The sequence below is a fragment of the Ovis canadensis genome, chromosome 15, assembly GCF_042477335.2.
Source record: "Ovis canadensis isolate MfBH-ARS-UI-01 breed Bighorn chromosome 15, ARS-UI_OviCan_v2, whole genome shotgun sequence".
Lineage (NCBI taxonomy): Eukaryota > Metazoa > Chordata > Mammalia > Artiodactyla > Bovidae > Ovis > Ovis canadensis.
This window is the reverse complement of record NC_091259.1, coordinates 88,310,156-88,328,543: the sequence shown is the minus strand read 5'-3', so window position 1 is coordinate 88,328,543 and position 18,388 is coordinate 88,310,156. Positions and strand designations below refer to the sequence as shown.

Genomic DNA, 18,388 nt, shown 5'->3' with positions numbered 1-18,388 from the left:
GTTCTCAAGGCAAGAATACTGAAGTGGTTTGCCATTCCCTTCTCCAGTGGACCACATTCTGTCAGACCTCTCCACCATGACCCATCCGTCTTGGGTGGCCCCACAGGGCATGGCTTAGTTTCATTTAGACAAGGCTGTGGTCCGTGTTATCAGATTGGGTAGTTGTCTGTGATGGGGGGGGGGGGGGGGCGGGAGTCTAACAGAAGCTGAATAAAACATACTGTATACTGGACTCCTCTTTCTATAAGAAGGCGCCTCGCTGGTCTCTGCAACCCCAGAGACAATTCAGGGATCTCCTCACAGCTGTATTCACCGGAAAGCCCTCTTGAACTCTGGCTCTCAAACCTGCCTGCACAGGGGAATCGCAGGGGAATTCTACAATGGACCTGTTAAGTAGTTAGAATAGGAAAAAGGAGCCCAGGACGGCGGTGGCTAAAAGACAAGGATCGGAAAAGCCCAAGAAAATAGAATGAAGGAAGGTCCTAGGACCAGAGTGAGGACCTCAGGTAAAACAAACAGTACCCCTGGCGAGCCCAATTTACACAGGGCAGGCCCAGGGGAGGAAAAACACACACAAAGAGGGGCCCAAGGGCCAGGGCGCTCTCTCCCTCCTTTCCGCGCCGTTTGGGTTGGCTTTCCTTTATTTTCTAAGTACAACAGAGCTGTAACACGGAGCTATCCAAGGGTTTTAACCTCCGTCGCTTCAAATTCTTGCTGTGACGAGACAGAACCGAGGAAATTACACACTCCCACCACACACCGATGCCTGGGTCCTGGCCCCAGGGATTCTGATTTATTTGGTGCGAAGTGGGCCCTGGACACTGGGGTGATTTTAGGCGGCCCAGGTGGGGTTACATGCATCTAAGGGCTGCAGTTTGAGGACGCCCTTCCTTCTCTGCACCAGACCTGCACTCCGACCTCCGCAGAGGGTGAGGTTCACCGAGCTCGGTACCCCTGCCCGCTCTGACAGTACCCATAAACTCAAGCCGCTCCGCCATCCCCGCTAAGGACCCTAACGCTACCTGCTGCGGGCGCTCTACGCCCCGCCGCAGCCTCTATGGTATCCTGCAGTCCTCTCTAGCACCTGGAGGACTCCCTCGCCTTCGGCAGGAGCCAGCCGCTCCCTCTCTATGGTGGCGGATTTCCCGGCGCCGCCTGCGGCGGGGGCCTTCACGCCGGAAGCGCGGCCTGAGCGGAAGGGAGGCGGGACTTCCCGCCTGCCGCGCCCCACGTGCTTCCGCCCTGCCGCAGCAGGGCGCACGGTGAGTTTGTGGCGTGTGCCGGAGGCCGGGGGCCCTGGGGGCGTGAGGGGGAGGCCCGGGCCTCGGGGAGAGACTCGGATCGCGCGGCGACCCCGACGACGGCGCCGCCGCTCCAGGGCTGTGGCCTCGGGCCCGGCCCCGCAGGGCCGCGTCGCATCGGGTCCGCAGGGCCCCGCGCGTTCGTGCAGGCCGTTCGGGGCCCCGTCCCGGACCCCAGCTTCTTCTCCCGGAGAGACGCCACCTTGAGGGGCTGGGCGTCAGGGCGCCGGGACCCGCTCTGCAGGCCTGCCGTCGCCGGCTCTGCGACCTTGGGCGGGGCCTCGGTTCCGACGTCTGACGCTGAGTGCTTGAGCTTGCCGAGGTCAGCGGCCCCTCCTGGTCGGATGCCCTTGCGATTCCTCCACGTCCTGCAGCCCCTGGACGGGAAAGCGGCTGGGCGGGCTGGGTGCTGACCGTGATGTCTACCCCCACCCCCAAACCCAGGAACTAGGAGGCCCGCTGGAGATCTCTTCCAGGGCGCAGGGCTGAGATGGACCCCCTCAGGGCCCAGCAGCTGGCCGCAGAGCTGGAGGTAGAGATGATGGCCGACATGTACAACAGGTAAGGCCGGTCCTGCTGCTCACGTCTTAGAGACTGCTCCCAAGTCATCCTCTCCAAGGGCAGAGGTGGGCGACTTCCGAAAAATCTTCGTCTCAATCTAGGATAAACTGAGGTCCATACTTCCCAGCACCCACCTCCACCCCCATGCAAGCATGCATGCATGCCCTGTGGCTGAGTCGTGTCTGACTCTTTCCCACCCCTTGGACTGTAGCCGGCCAGGCTCCTCTGTCATGGGATTTCCCAGGTAAGACTGAGTGGGTTGCGTTTGCTTCTCCACCCACCTCCATGGTTAAGGGCTAATGCAGCCGCAATGTGGACTCACTAGAATGACTTGGACATTGGGGTTGGGATGGAATTGATGATGGAGGAGCTGGGCAGGAAGAGAAACCAGGCTCTGGTTGGGTTCTGGGGACAGCAGAGCAGTTGCCTTTTGACAGATCCGCCATAACCCGTTTAGCAGTGTTGAGCACTTTGTAGGCATTATCTTTTTATAATCTCCACTGAGTTCCCTTGTCCCATTTTTAAGGTGAGGACATTGAGGCTTGTAGAGGTTCAGCAGCTTCCTCAGGGTCCACAGCTCGTCGGTAGCAGTGCCAGGACCAGAACTTCAGTCTGACTCCTAACGAGTCATCGGGGCAGATTTGGGAACAAATCACAGCCACATCAACCACTACTAGTCTGGCCTTGGGCAAGTTACTTGGACTTGCAGACTGGTGGTTATCCCAGCTATAAAATGGGGTGCGTAATACTGGAGAAGACTCTTGTGAGTCCCTTGGACTGCAAGGAGATCCAACCAGTCCATTCTGAAGGAGACCAACCCTGGGATTTCTTTGGAAGGAATGATGCTAAAGCTGAAACTCCAGTACTTTGGCCACCTCATGCGAAGGGTTGACTCATTGGAAAAGACTTTGATGCTGGGAGGGATGGGGGGTAGGAGGAGAAGGGGATGACAGAGGATGAGATGGCTGGATGGCATCACTGACTCGATGAACGCGAGTCTGAGTGAACTCCGGGAGGTGGTGACGGACAGGGAGGCCTGGCGTGCTGTGATTCATGGGGTTGCAAAGAGTCGGACACGACTGAGCGACTGAACTGAATAGTACCTTCCTCATAAAGACATTATAAATATTAAATGTTAAAATATAAGACTTATCAAGCCCAACACAAGTAGGCAGTCAACAATTATTTGCTTTAAAAAAAATTTTTTTTAATATTATATATATTTTTTAATTTTTTTAATTTTATTTTTACCTTATTTTACTTTACAATACTGTATTGGTTTTGCCATACGTTGACATGAATCCACCATGGGTGTATACAAGCTCCCAATCCTGAATCCCCCTCCCATATTTGCTATTTTTATTGGCTGAAACTGTCTGGCATCCTCCTTTGGTTAGTTGGGTTTGTCTTGGAGGCTGTCTGTGAGAATGATTTTCTAGAGTGAGCTGTGGAGTCAGACTCCACGTGTGCGTGTGAGTTGCTTCGGTCGCGTCCGACTCTGCGGCCTCATGCACTGTAGCCCACCAGGCTCCTCTGTCTGTGGGATTCTCGAGGCAGGGATACTGGAGCGGCTTGCCATGCCCTCTTCCAGGTGATGTTCCCCACCCAGGGATCGAACCCATGTCTCTTAGGTCTCCTGCGTTGGCAGGTGGGTTCTTTACCATTGCGCCCCCTGGGAGCCCCCAGTCAGGCCCCCTGGGCTCATAGCCCAGCTTTATGTCATCCTGAGGCTCCCTGTTCTTCACTCCCTCATCTGTAAAAAGGGGGTTACGATCGTGCCGACTGTGTAGAGTCATCCCGAGGACTGCATGGCGGAATCCACGTCACGCACTTAGCATGATGTCTGGAACGTAGCCAGTACTCAGCTAATGGTTCCTGTCTGATGAGTCAGAAACACGGGGTGACCGTGGGCCAGACAAGGGCCTCCCTGGACGGCAGAGGCGCAGACTGGGGGTTTGCACTGCCTTCCTGGCAGGTGAGATCAGGGTAGCAGGGCAGGAGGGGTCGCGAGTTCCTGGTTTGCCACAGCAGGCTGCTGATCCGGCCTTACCCTTCTTTCTAGAATGACCAGCGCCTGCCACCGGAAGTGCGTGCCTCCCCACTACAAGGAAGCAGAGCTGTCCAAGGGCGAGTCCGTGTGCCTGGACCGCTGTGTCTCCAAGTACCTGGACATCCACGAGCGGATGGGCAAGAAGCTGACGGAGCTGTCTATGCAGGATGAGGAGCTGATGAAGAGGGCGCAGCAGAGCTCTGGGCCTGTGTGAGGCGTGGCGGCACACCCTGAGGTGCACCCCACCCCACCCATCTACTGAAAGTGCCCCACGTCGGGCATCTGTGAAGACTGCCCGGCCTGGACTCCTGGAGAGTCTCCAGGAGCTGGAGTATGATGGAGCCCTTTCCCAGGCGGGCCCTGTGACTGTGTGTGTGTAGATATGTTATATATTAAAACAAATTTGTTGACACCCACGGTGTGCAAAGCAGTGTGCCTGGCACTTGGGAGTGAAGGCGGCAGGCACAGCCTCTACCGGCAGAGGGAGTCTGACGTTGTGTTTAAAGCAGAGACCGGTCCTGTGGCTTAAGCGGGCAGTCCCCATCAGCCGCTCGCTGCGTGAGCCTGACTTCACCGTGCTTGGCTTCCTCATCTGTAAAGTGGGGGACGGTCATAGGGCTGGGGGAAGGTAAGGAGAGTTAACGTGAATACACCACTTATAGTATGACTGGGCCAGAGAAGGTTCCCGAGATACTTCTGTTTTTGTAGCGAGCATACGGTTTGTCTGGTTTGGATGCACTGGGTCTTCGTTGCTGGGAGTGGGCTTTCTCTGGCTGCGGCGTGTGGGGTTCTCGTGGAGTGCAGGCTGTGGGCACGGGGGCTTCAGCAGCTGCAGCTCATGGTCCCAGTTGCTCCACAGCAGGTGTAATCTTGCCAGACCAGGGATTAAGCCCGCATCTCCTGCACCAGCAGGTGGCTGTTTCACCACTGTACCAGCAGGGAAGCCCAGCGCCTTATGTTTAACAACTGAAGTGCAGGCCGGCACATCATTCTCCCAGATGATGGAAAAGAAATTATTTAGAGGAGCGGGTGGGAAGGAGATGGAACTTAAGTAGCCACAACGTCTTGGTGCTAAACGGCCATAGCGGAACCTGTGAAGGGACCCAGCGTCACGCACGGTGTGTGATCCAAGGGAGGGCCTGAGTGATAACTGCTGTTAGCCATCCGGGGTCCATCTGAGTCCACCCTGGGGACCCCACTCCTCACCCTTGGTGGGATCTTGCGGTCTGATCCACCCAGCAGGCTAGAGGCCCTCTAAGGAAACGGGGCCTCCAAGAGGTGGTGGTTTCTGGGTCACAGGAGAGGAGCGGTAGCCTAGAGGCCAGGACGGACTGCCGCACGTGCTGCCTCGCAGAGGAGAGGCCGCAGCGACTCCTGTCCTGACGGTGCCCTTGGGGAACTGCAGCTCAGAAAGGGTGGCTCTGCACCGGGAGCTTCGGTGACCCCAGTGCCGCCGTGGTAGCAGAGGCTGGCGTCCGGCATGTAACCTCACCAGGCCCCTGGGCACGCAGGACAAGTAGCGGCAGCACGTGCCAGGCTTACAGAGGACAGCCTCAGGGAATTCCCTGGCCGCCCAGTGGTTGGGCCGCGTCACTTTCACTGCCAAGGGCCCAGGTTCGTTTCCTGGTTGGATAACTAGTATCCCACAAACTGCACAGAGCATCCGGGAAAAAACAGGTTCAGGTCAGACCGCCTGGGGTGAAAGTTCCAGCCTGTGCGCTCCTGGGGAGGCATCTGACCGGTCTGCCTCAGCTGAGTGCGCGCTCAGCCATGTCCGGCTCTTGGCAACCCCACGGACGGCAGCTCACCAGGCTCCTCTGTCCACGGGCTTCTCCAGGCAAGGAGACGAGTGGGTTGCTATGCCCTTTTTCCAGGGATCATGCGATCCAGGGATCGCACCTTCGTCTCTTCCATCTCCTGCACTGGCAGGCAGGTTTTTCACGGCCAGCACCAGCTCAGTTACCCTGTCAGTCAAGTGATAAAGCCAGTTAATTGAGTCGTCATGAAGATTAAATGTGTTAATAACTAAGGCACTTGGGAAAGTGCCTGCCTTTCCCATGTTAAATACTCATAATATTAACTTTTTAAAAAAATTGTTAACTTGGGTGTAAGGAGACATGGATAACAGTCCCAGAAAAGTTAAAAAATCATTGTTAAAAAATCACCTCCAGGGTGAGCTGAGAGCCCGCGTCCAGGTGCTGCAGTGGCGGTGTGGGCCAGCAGGTGGCGCCGTCCGCCCATGGGAGTCCGCCCGCCGGGGCCGGTCCGCGGGCTTTCCCGGGTGCTCAGCGGGGCTGGTGCTGGGGAGGGTCAGTGGTGAGGAAAACAGACTGTGCCTGCCTTCAGGTCTAGCAGCAGTGTCGGGAGTTCCCAGGGTGCATATTAGAAGCAGGGCCGGTCGGGGTGGAGAGAAGAGGTTCCAGCTACAGATAAGCTCATGTTGGAGTGGGATGGGATGGGAGGTGGGTGGTGAAGAGCCCTGTCCGAGGCCCAGCCAGCGCAGCTCCAAAGCCTGAAAGTGAAAGTGGAGTCGCTCAGTGGTGTCGGACTCTTTGTGACCCCGTGGGCTGTAGAACACCAGGCTCCTCCATCCATGGGATTCTCAAAGCAATACTGGAGTGGTTTGCCAGGTTGCCATTTCCTTCTCCAGGGGATCTTCCCGACCCAGGGATCGAACCTGGGTCTCGTGCATTGCAGGCAGACGCTTTAACCTCTGAGCCACCAGGGAAGCCTGAAGAGCTGTGTTAAAAGGCTGGGTGTTCTCCGAAGGGCATCAGCAAACTGGAAGGAGGTGAACCCTGGCGGTGACAACGACAGGTCTGCATTTTACAGGTTCCCTCCAGCTGCCCGCCGGGTGGATGGGTGACGAGGATTCGGGGGAGACATGCCAAGGGTCCAGTGAGAAAATGGGTGTGTGTGCGTGTGTGTGTCTGTGTGTGCGGATTCGAGTACAAGTACCCGTCGAGGGCTTCCCTGGGGGTCCAGAGGTTTAGCGTCCACCTTGCAATGCGGGGGACGCTAGTTCGATCCCTGGTCCAGGAAGATCCCCCCGCCATGGGGCGCCGAGAGCCCTCACGGAGCCGCTGTGAGGAGACGCCCACGCGGTGCGAGCAGAGGGGAGCCCCTGCCGGCCGCGGCCGGAGAGCGCCTGCGCGGGGCGACAGGGCGACGGAGAGCCAGCGCAGCCAGAAAGAGCAAGAAATTAAAACGACAACCTATCGTTGCGCATTGCGCTAGTGAGTGTATTATGATCTCATTAGGATCTGATAACAGCTCTGAGGCAGGTACTGTGGTTCTCGTAGATGAAGAAGCTGAGGCTCCAAAAAGTAAGTAACTTGCTAAGGGTCCTAGAACAAGCAAGTGGCAGGATTGCAGCTAATTCAGAGCCCACTTTTACCCACTCCTCTTGGGTGGAGGTGAGGGTGGACTTGGGGAGTCTTCCTTAATGCAGTGTATGTCAGCAAAGTCATATTTCATTCAACAGTATCTACTGTTGCCTTGCCACGTGTAGAGAGCGATAGAGAACTGTACAAAGTGAATTAGCTAGGTCCCTGCCTTCAGTGAGGGCTTCTCAAGTGATGCTGGAGGTAAGGAATCCCAGTAAGAGATGTGGGTTCAATCCCCTGGAGGAGGGAATGGCAACCCTCTCCAGTATCCCTGCCTGGAGAATCCCACGGACAGAGGAGCCTGGCGGGCTACAGTCCATGGGGTTGCAGAGAGTGGGACACAACGGAATGAGCTGGCACGCACGCTGCCTTCAGTGAACAGTGTGGGGCGGGAGGGGAGGCGTGGAGAGGCGGACAGACCTGTGAAGGGTGGTGGGATAGGCGAGGCCCGCCTTCTCAGACGAAGAGAAGGGTCAAAAACTCAGTCCTCATGCGCGCTCACTAGACTGTCAGATTTACAAAGCGAGGAGTGTCTCGTGAAGAACCAGGACTTCGGCTTCTTTTGAAAGGTTAGAAGAGCTGACACGCCCGCCTCCTTTCCTGCGCGGCTGGGGTCTGCTGAGGACGGGCAGGGCCTCTGCCGCCCAGCGAGCCTTCCCGCGCCCGCGTCTCCCCTCCTCGGCAGCTGCTTGCCCTGGAGGCCTTTGCGCTGTGCCATGCGCTCGCTGGGTTTTCAGCTGAGCCGGACACTGAATGAGAAAACGCATCGTCCTGTCCGGGAGCGGGCGGGCTCCAAGGTGGCTCCTAACCACCCACCCACTCTGCTCACTGCTGTTCACCCCCAGTATGATCTTCCACTGTGCACGCAACCTCCAGAGAGGCTTTCGATTGTTGGATTTTTTTTTTTTCCTTTTTTAAACTTTTTATTTTGCATTGGAGTATAGCTGATTAAGAATCCACCTGCCTATGCAGGAGATGTGAGTTTGATCCCTGGATTGAGAAGATCCCCTGGAGAAGGACATGGCAACCCACTCCAGTATGCTTAGATATGAGTTTGATCCCTGGATTGGGAAGATCCCCTGGAGAAGGACATGGCAACCCACTCCAGCCTTCTTGCCCGGGAAATCCCATGGACAGAGGAGCCTGGTGGGCTGTAGTCCATGGGGCTGCAAAAGAACCAGATGTGATTTAGCAACTAAGCAACATAGCTGGTAAACAATATGATAATTTCAGTGAATGGCAAAGGGACTTAGCCATACATATACACGTACCCATTCTCCCCTAAATACCCCTCCCGTCCAGGCTGCCACGTGACACTGGGCGGAGTTCCACTGCTGCACAGTAGGTCCCTATTGCTTATCCGTTTTAAACACAGTGTTCACTCCTCCTGGTAGAGGCTTGCATCTATCGAACAGAACACAGCGGAGGTGATGAAAACTGCGTCCAAGGCCCAGGCACGAAAGATCCAAGGTCCAGGCACGAAAGATCGTAATGGCCGTCCTTGTAGAGTTCCTCTCGCCCCCCGCCCTCCTCTCTGTCCTCCCCTTCTCCTCTTGCTTGCAAACCCTCAGGAGGCGAGCTTCCATGTTGTCAGCTGCCCTGGGAAGAGACTTGCATGGTGGGGACCTCGGGGCAGCCTCCAGCGCACAGTCAGCGCGGGACTGAATCCTGCCAGCACCCGCCCGAGTGAGCTGGGATGCAGATCCTTCCCCAGTCGAGCTGTCGGATGACAGCAGCCCTGGGTGGCACTTTGCAGCCCTGTGAGAGCCCTGAAGCAGAGGACAGAATGGACCTGCACCCTGACTCCCAGCCTAGAGAAGCTGAGATAATAAAGGCTGCTTTAAGCCATTATTTTCTGGGGTCATTTGTTACACAGCAAGAGTTAACAACCACTAATAGTTCTCGCGACCGTTAACGGTTGTCAGAGAATATGCTCGGTCATTCTGTACCTACACCTGGAAGGACTGAGGCACCATTCCAGGCATTTGGGGTGCACCACGGAACAGGACAGGTAAAGATCCTTGCCAACCTGGAGTTTACATTCTAGGGCAATGGTTTTACATAGACGTCATGCTGCCGTCTATGGGGTCACACAGAGTCGGACACGACCGAAGCGACTTAGCAGCAGCAGCATGCTATTTTGAAGGAAAGAAGGGAGAAAGTTCTTAACCTTTCAGCTCTTGGAGCACTCTGAAACTCCCAACAAAAGCCACAGACTGGTTCTTCGGAAAATTGTATGCGCACGTGGAGTTTCGTATGCAATTTCAGGAAGTTTCATAAAAATTCTTGTGGGCTGACCTGAGGGAAATCTCGTGACAAGAATCAGTTTGAATGCTGGGGCAAAGAGAAGCAAGACAGAAATTAAAGTATCTGGGGAGAGACAGATATTAAAATCAGGCACTTTAAAAAAGTAATTGAGCTGCACCAGGTCTTTCCAAGCTGCAGGATCTTTCCCTTGCGGTATGTAGAGTCCTGCTGGCATCCTGTGGGGTCTAGTTCCCTGACCAGGGATTGAACCCTGGACCCCCTGCGTTGGAAGCGTGGAGTCTTAGCCATTGGACCATCATCAGAGCAGTTCCATAAAATCTGTCCCTCTTATAATTGTGAAGAGTGCTACGTAAAGGGATGAGCCCCCCCACCCCAGGTCCGAGTGCTCAGAGAAGACGGTCACCCTGAAAGTGATACAGGTGAGAGACACCTGAAGGTTGGGTAGGAATTTGCCGGGGGGGGACAGGGGGTGGGGGAGGGGGTGGCTTCTGTGCTAAGTGGCAGGTTAGTGTCAGTGGTGGGGGGTGGGTGCTGGTCCCTGCCCGCCAGCCCACACAGCCCATCAGAGGAGACACACACCGTGATGAGATGCGTCAAAGGGCGGCTCAGATACTCATGAGTCATATAGCGGAGGGACTTTGTTGGAGTCAGAGCCTTCCTGTAGGAAGTGGATGGTTAAGTCAAAGTCTGGAGGACCAGTAGACAGACCGGGACAGAAGGATGGTCCAGGCCCAGGTGGGAGAACACAGGGTGTTGGCGGATGACAGGTCACCCGGGTGCAAACACAGAGAGGGGAGGTGGCAGAGGGGGAAGGGGGCGGCAGGAGGGCCCAGACGGGCCAGGAGGCGCTGCTGGGAGCCTGGACGCTTGCTCAACAGGCGCGGGAAACCACCGCGGGGAATGGCCTGTAATTCTCCCTGGAGGGCGGACTTGCCTGTATGAGTGGCAGGAATCCGGAAGGCCAGGGTGAAAAGGCTGCAGGAGTCCAGGTCGCATCTGATGAGACCCAGGCTTTCGGGACAGTAGTCGATGGAGAAGAGATCTCTCTCTGTTTTTTAAAAAACATTTTGGCCATGTCACTCATGACCAGGGAGCGCGCCCACGCCCCTGCAGTGGAAGTGCGGGGTCTTAGCCACTGGACCGCCAGGAAGTCAAGCGCCAGAGATGGAACCACAGGCTCACCTGTGGAAGGCGGGGCTGGGAGCAGAGACCAGATAACTCCAGTTTGGGCTTAAACCACTGTGTGCAAGGTGGCGCTTTTACAGACCCAGGCAGCAAGGGAGGAAGAGCGAGGGAGAGGGGAGGAGGGTCACTTTTCCTCCTCACTGAGCACTCATCGTCTGTACAGCTGGCCTGTCTTTACTTCCCAGCTGCACCCTCTCGTCACAGCCCACCTCCGTCTGCGCGCGCTTCGGTCCGGGCGCCCCGTCAGCTCCCGCAGTGGCCCGGGCGTCCTCCTCGGCGCTGCGTCCTCCTCTTGCTCTTGTTCAGTCGCTCAGTCGCTTCTGACTTTTTGCGACCCCACAGACTGTAGCCTGCCTCAGGCTCCTCTGTCCGTGGGATTCTCCAGGCAAGCATACTGGAGTGGGTTGCCATTTCCTTCTCCAGGGCATCTTCCCGACCCAGGGGTCGAACCCAGGTCTCCCGAATTGGGGGCAGACGCTCTAACCTCTGAGCCACCAGGGAAGCCCCCCAATTATCACACAGCAAGCGCAATTGCATCTGAAGGAAGCGCCACGCGGGGCAGAGGCTCTGTGCTGCCGCGAGTCACCCGGGAGGGGCGGTGATCCGGACCAGAGGGCAGCATGGAGTCCCCGAAGCGGCTGCGGCGCCAAGATCGGACTGCAGCAGACTTCCCGCGTCTGATTTAGCAGCGCCGAAAGAGAGGACCGGCCTCCCAGGCGGCTCAGCGGTGAAGACGCTTACTCCTTGGAAGAAAAGCTTCAATTCTCCAGTATGCTTGCCTGGAGAATCCCACGGACAGAGAAGCCTGGTGGGCTACAGTCCACGGGGGCACAAACAGTCGGACCCGACCGAGAGACTAATCCAAGGTGATAATTTGAATCCTCCATGCCTCCCTTCCACGGGACTTCGTGTTCTCTGAAGAGAGACTCTGTGCCTTATTCACCCTCCAATTCCCTAGTGCCTGTTGCTTGTGAAAGTATTAAAAAACATTATTTTAAACTGAGACTTAATTCACATGATGAGAAAACCCACTCTTTTGAAAGCTTCAGTTCAGCGAATGTTAGTACACTCACAAAGCTCTACAATCACCACCGCTATTTAATCGCACGTTTTCTTCACCCTCCTCCCATTTCTCCCTCCCCTTGTTGTTACTTTCAGTCGTTGGTTTTTGACGGCTAACCTTCAGTCTCCATGTATCTGCCCGTTTTCCGCATTTCGGATGCGCGCAGTCCTATAGTATGTGATGTCTTGCATCACATTCTTCCCTTCAGCTTGATGTTTTCAACTTTCATCCATGTTGTAGCATATATCAGGACCTTTTTATGACCAGTAATAATACACTGAATATTACTTACGCATTTTTTAGTTTAGTTTAGTTTCGGTCACCGTGCAGGGCTTGTGGGATCTTAGTTCCCCAACCAAGGATCAAACCCAGGCCCTCAGCAAGGCATGTGGTAACCACTGAACCCCCAGGGATTCCTGCGACACACATTTTTATTTGTCCATTTATTCCTGGACAACTGAGTAGTTTGCATTTCTTGGCTTTTATGGATAACAGGGCTATGAACATTTGTGTCCAAGTTTTTGTGTCCACATAATGGTTTTGGGTTCTAAAATCACTGCAGATGGTGATTGCAGTCATGAAATTAAAAGACGCTTACTCCTTGGAAGAAAAGCTATGACCAACCTAGACAGCATATTAAAAAGCAGAGACTTACTTTGTCAACAAAGGTCCGTCTAGTCAAAGCTATGGTTTTTCCAGTAGTCATGTATGGATGTGAGAGTTGGACAATAAAGAAAGCTGAGAGCCGAAGAATTGATGCTTTTGAACTGTGGTGTTGGAGAAAAGTCTTGAGAGTCTCTTGGACTGCAAAGAGATCCAACCAGTCCATCCTAAAGGAAATCAGTCCTGAGTGTTCACTGGAAGGACTGACGTTGAAGCTGAAACTCCAATACTTTGGCCACCTGATGGGAAGAACTGACTCATTGGAAAAGTCCCTGAGGCTGGGAAAGAGTAAAGGCGGGAGGAGAAGGGGACAACAAAGGATGAGATGGTTGGATGGTATCACCAACTGGATGGACATGAGTTTGAGTAAACTCCAGGTGTTGGTGATGATAGACAGGGAGGCCTGGTGTGCTGCAGTCCACGGGGTCACAAAGAGTCAGACATGACTGAGCGACTGAACTGAAGTGAATGTTCTCAGTTCTCCGCAGTATATACCTAAGAGAGGAAATTCTGGGTTTCAGCGCTGACTCTGGAATTATTTGACGCTCGGCCAAGCCGTTTTTCCGAAGTCACTGCACCGTTTTATTTACATTCCTCGTGCAAAGGTTGACCGTGACTATTTGCGGGGCTGAATAAATCATCTCTCCGCTGTGAGCTGGAGACTGTTACCTCCTGGAAGAGGGAGGCTCGGCACTGCGAGTGCCTCGGGCAGATCCGCACACATGACGGGCTGCAGGGTGAGAAGGGGAGCCCGGCTGCGACCAGGAATGCAGTCCTGACACCCCAGGGGGAGGCTGGTGGGCCAGCAGCTCACAGGACACGCAAGGCAACAGCCCAGGTGTCCTCCGCTCTGGGTCAGAGTCTAGATGGGGGTTACTATGGGGGCGGGTGAACCCTATGACTCTGATACGGGGGTGAGTCTCTGGTCTCTTCTCTGAGACTTTCCAGGGGGTCCCCGTGGTTAAGACTCCAGGTTTCCACTGCAGGGGCCAAGGGTTAATTCCTGGTCTGGGAACTAGGACCCTACCTGCCATTATCCTGTGCCCCTGCTGCTGCTGCTGCTGCTGCTGCTGAGTCGCTTCAGTCGTGTCCAACCCTGTACGACCCCATGGACTGCAGCCGACCGGGCTTCCCTGTCCCTGGGATTCTCCAGGCAAGAACGCTGGACTGGGGTGCCATTTCCTTCTCCAGTGCATGAAAGTGAAAAGTGAAAGTGAAGCTGCTCAGTCGTGCCGACTCTTAGCGACCCCATGGACTGCAGCCCACCAGGCTCTTCCGTCCATGGGCTTTTCCAGGCAACAGCACTGGAGTGGGTGCCGCTGCCTTAAAGTCCCTCTCTTTTCAAACTGTAGTTATCAATTTGTGGCTGCACTGGGTCTCCACGGCTGTGAGCGGGCCTTCTCCGGCTGAGGCGAGCAGCGGCTGCTCCCCGGCTATGTAAGGGCTTCTCATCGCACTGGCCCCTCTTGTCTCAGAGCAGCGGCTCTGGGCATGCGGCTTCAGCAGCTGTGGCCCAAGGGCCTAGTTCCTCCTTGGCAAGAGGGGTCTTCCCGGACCAGCGATCGGACCTGTGTCTCCCGTGTGGGCAGGCAGGCTCTCGACCCCTGGACCACCAGAGGAGCCCTATTTTTTAAATTATTATTCTCTGAAGCATCACAGTGGCTTCTTACCTGCTCTCAAGTCCCTCTTCTTTCTACTCCTTAAACACAGAAACCCGACCGTATCGATCTCCTTCCTTAAAAAACATACAAACTAAACTAAAAGCAAACAGAATCTGGGCGTTCCCATCACCTAGCTCACAAAGTAAGACTTCTCACAAGAGAAGACTGCGCACAGACCTCACCAGATGGGCCACACCGAAATCAGACTGATTATATTCTTTGCAGCCAAAGACAGAGAAGCTCTATACAGGCAGGAAAAACAAGACCGGGAACTGACTGTGCTCAGATCATGAACTCCTTATTACCAAATTCAGACTTAAATTGAAGAAAGTAGGGAAAACCACTAGACCATTCAGGTATGACCTAAATCAAATCCCTTATGATTATACAGCGGAAGTGAGAAATAGATTTAAGGGATTAGATCTGATAGAATGCCTGAAGAACTATGGAGAGAGGTTCATGACATTATATAGGAGACAGGGAGCAAGACCATCCCCAAGAAATAGAAATGCAAAAAGGTGAAATGGTTGTCTGAGGAGGCCTTACAAATAGCTATGAAAAGAACAGATGAGAAAGGCAAAGGAGAAAAGGAAAGATATACCAATTTGAATGCAAAGTTCCAAAGAATAACAAGGAGAGATAAGAAAGCCTTCCTCAGCGATCAGTGCAAAGAAATAGAGGAAAACAATAGAATGGGAAACATCTCTTCAAAAAATTAGAGATACTAAGGGAACATTTCATGCAAAGATGAGCACGAAAAAGGACAGAAATGGTATGAAGCAGAAGATATTAAGAAGAGGTGGCAAGAATGCACAGAAGAACTGTACAAAAAAGATCTTCATTACCCAGATAATCACGATGGTGTGATCACTCACCTAGAGCCAGACATCCTGGAATTCGAAGTCAAGTGGGCCTTAGGAAGCATCACTATGAACAAAGCTAGTGGAGGGGGTGGAATTCCAGTGGAGCTATTTCAAATCCTGAAAGATGATGCTGTGAAAGTGCTGCCCTCAATATGCCAGCAAATTTGGAAAACACAGCAGTGGCCACAGGACTGGAAAAGACCAGTTTTCATTCCAATCCCAAAGAAAGGCAATGCCAAAGAATGTTCAAACTACCACACAATTGCACTCATCTCACATGCTAGTAAAGTAATGCTCAAAATTCTCCAAGCCAGGCTTCAAACAGTATGTGAACCATGAACTTCCTGATGTTCAAGCTGGTTTTAGAAAAGGCAGAGGAACCAGAGATCAAATTGCCAACATCCACTGGATCATCAAAAAAGCAAGAGAGTTCCAGAAAAACATCTACTTCTGCTTTATTGACTATGCCAAAGCATTTGACTGTGTGAATCACAATAAACTGTGGGAAATTCTTCAAGAGATGGGAATACCAGACCACCTGACCTGCCTCTTGAGAAATCTGTATGCAGGTCAAGAGGCTACAGTGACAACTGGACATGGAACAACAGTCCGGTTCCAAATAGGAAAAGGAGTACGTCAAGGCTGTATATTGTCACCCTGCTTATTTAACTTCTATGCAGAGTACATAATGAGAAACGCTGGGCTGGAGGAAGCACAAGCTGGAATCAAGATTGCCAGGAGAAATATCAATAACCTCAGATACACAGATGACACCACCCTTATGACACCCTTATGGTGAAGAAGAACTAAAGAGCCTGTTGATGAAAGTGAAAGAGGAGAGTGAAAAAGTTGGCTTAAAGCTCAACATTCAGAAAACAAAGATCATGGCATCCAGTCCCATCACTTCATGGCAAATAGATGGGGAAACAGTGGAAACAGTGGCAGACTTTATTTTGGGGGGCATCAAAATCACTGCAGATGGTGACTGCAGCCATGAAATTAAGACTCTTGCTCCTTGGAAGGAATGTTATGACCAACCTAGAAAGCATATTAAAAAGCAGAGACGTTACTTCACCAACAAAGGTCCATCTAGTCAAAGCTATGGTTTTTCCAGTAGTCACGTATGGATGTGAGAGTTGGACTATAAAGAAAGCTGGGCACCAAAATATTGATGCTTTTGAACTGTGATGTTGAAGAAGACTCTTGAGAGTCCCTTGGACTGCAAGGAGATCCAACCAGTCCATCCTAAAGGAAATCAGTCCTGAATATTCACTGGAAAGACTGATGCTGAAGCTGAAATTCCAATACTTTGGCCACCTGATTCGAAGAACTGGCTAATTGGAAAAGCCCCTGATGCTGGGAAAGACTGAAGGCAGGAGGAGAAGGGGACGACAGAGGATGAGATGGTTGGATGGCATCACCAACTGGATGGACATGAATCTGAGTGAACTCCGGGAGTTGCTGATGGACAGGGAGGCCTGGCGTGCTGCAGTCCTTGAAGTCGCAAAGAGTCAGACACGACTGAGCGACTGAACTGAACTGAACTGACTGATTTCACAAAGTGGGAAATTCTTGGCCTGGCAGAGGTTCTTCTAAACTGACCCCAGCCATCCTTTCCAGCTCCCTTTCTCACTCTGCTCTTCCCGTTATTGGACAGACATTTACCAGCAGCTGTTATAGGTCAGGTCCTGGGATGGGTTGTAGGCATAATACAAACCAGCCACAACGTGGTTCCCACTGTGCCTGCCCTCCAGGGACTTCTAGCTCCTGGGGAGAGAGCAGGCAAGATACTGCTGATTCTAGATCAGGGTGAGCATTTCATCTCAGGATAGAATAGCATTGAGCAGGCCAGCGAGGGGCGGGGGAGCACCTCTAACCCAGCCTAGGAGATCAGAGCTTCCAGCCAAAAGGGGAAACTGGAGAAGAGTTGCGAAGGAGGAGATGAAGGAGGGAATCTGTCTTTCCCACAAGAAGGAATCACAGGCGCAAAGGGAAGGCGATGTGGGAGCAGCAGCTTCACACTCCATTCCACAGGTGCTTCCTGAGTGCCCTTAGCTGCCAGGGGTTGTTCTGGCGCTGGAGACACCGCAGTGAACACAGCAGACCTGACCCTCGACCCCATGCAGCCGACAGGTCTCCACACAGCTGACGGGACCCCACGCAGCCGACGGGTCCCCACGCAGCCAACGGGTCCCCACGCAGCTGACAGGTCCTCGCACAGCTGACGGGTCCCCACACAGCCGACGGGTCCCCACGCAGCTGACAGGTCCCCAGGTGAAAAGATGCAAATATGGGCTGGAGAGAAAGGCAAGCATTAACAGTCACAGGGGAGCCGTGGACCCCCAGAGTCTGCGGAGCTGGGTCCACAAAGCCCCTGGAATTTGGTTGTAGATATGTGTGTGTCTGTGTGTTCACACAGGCCTGTTCACAGGGAGTGGTCTCATACCATTTTATTACTTTCTCGAAGAGACCTGTCCAGGACCGCCTTGGGTCACGGGGTCCTTATTCTAGAGCCCCTGGTGCGAAGCTAAGGAGTTTGACCTTGATCTGGAAGTTCTGGGAGCCAGTCGTGTGTTTTGAGAGGCGAAACCCTCAGTGCCTGAGACCAACTGCACCCCTGCCACAGAGAAGTCCTGGCGCCTCTCCAGCTGCTAAGCTTCTGCTTTCGCTGTTTCCTCCCGACCTGGAGGTATGGGAAAGACCACCCTTCAAAGCCAGCCAGCCCTGACTTTCCATCCCGTTTAGACCTACTGTTTTCTAGCTGCTAGCCCCCAGGCCTGCCCTCCTGTGACAAGCTCCGAGGTTTAAATGAGCCTGTGATGTTTTGAGGATTTAATGGTAACTTTTGCTTGGAAAAATATGGGCTTCCCTGGAGGCTCAGACAGTAAAGAGTCTTTCTGCAATGTGGTAGACCCTGGTTTGATCCCTGGGTCAGGAAGACCCCCTGGAGAAGGGAAGAGATCCCCCACTCCAGTATCCTTGCCTGGAGAATCCCATGGACAGAGGAGCCTGGAGGGCTACAGTCCATGGGGTCGCAAAGAGTTGGACACGACTGAGCGACCGACAAACACTTTGCCTGGAAAGTGCCCAGCATATACTAGCCACTTGGCAAATGTGAGTTCCTCTCACGGCGAAATGGCTCAGCTGTTTAGAGAGTCCCTCTTGTCTGGGGCCTGGAATGTCCTGGGCAGTTGCTCACACGGCCAAAGAGCTTTGCGAACAGCATCAACATCCCTCTTCAGACACCGCAATAAACTCACACCTGTACTGATGGGCCCTCGCCCTCATCCCGTGAGTCCACACCACAGTTCACCCTCTGCTTTACAGAGGAGGAAACTGAGGCTCAGGGAGGCCCAGGGACTGTCTGGAGGGCTCCCCTCACCACAT

At 53.8% G+C, this 18,388-nt stretch overlaps 1 protein-coding gene across 2 annotated transcripts; it reads left to right on the top strand.

Moving 5' to 3' along the window:
• Positions 1-1,190: 1,190 nt before the first annotated feature.
• Positions 1,191-4,324, top strand: TIMM10 (translocase of inner mitochondrial membrane 10). 2 transcript variants are annotated; one of them, XM_069554578.1, is made up of 3 exons: positions 1,191-1,262; positions 1,746-1,862; positions 3,925-4,324. In XM_069554578.1, exons 2-3 carry the CDS (start codon positions 1,792-1,794, stop codon positions 4,124-4,126), a joined length of 273 nt encoding a protein of 90 aa, XP_069410679.1. In that variant the 5' UTR covers positions 1,191-1,262; positions 1,746-1,791; the 3' UTR covers positions 4,127-4,324. The 2 variants fall into 2 exon arrangements, with proteins under 2 accessions (XP_069410679.1, XP_069410680.1); XM_069554579.1 differs by having other exon boundaries at positions 1,198-1,623.
• The last annotated feature ends 14,064 nt before the right edge of the window (positions 4,325-18,388 follow it).

Coding starts and splice junctions, on each gene's coding strand:
- TIMM10 (XM_069554578.1), top strand. CDS start 1,792: ATGGACCCCCTCAGGGCCCAGCAGCTGGCCGCAGAGCTGGAGGTAGAG. Junction 1,863..3,924: donor ATGGCCGACATGTACAACAG/GTAAGGCCGGTC, acceptor CCTTCTTTCTAG/AATGACCAGCGCCTGCCACC.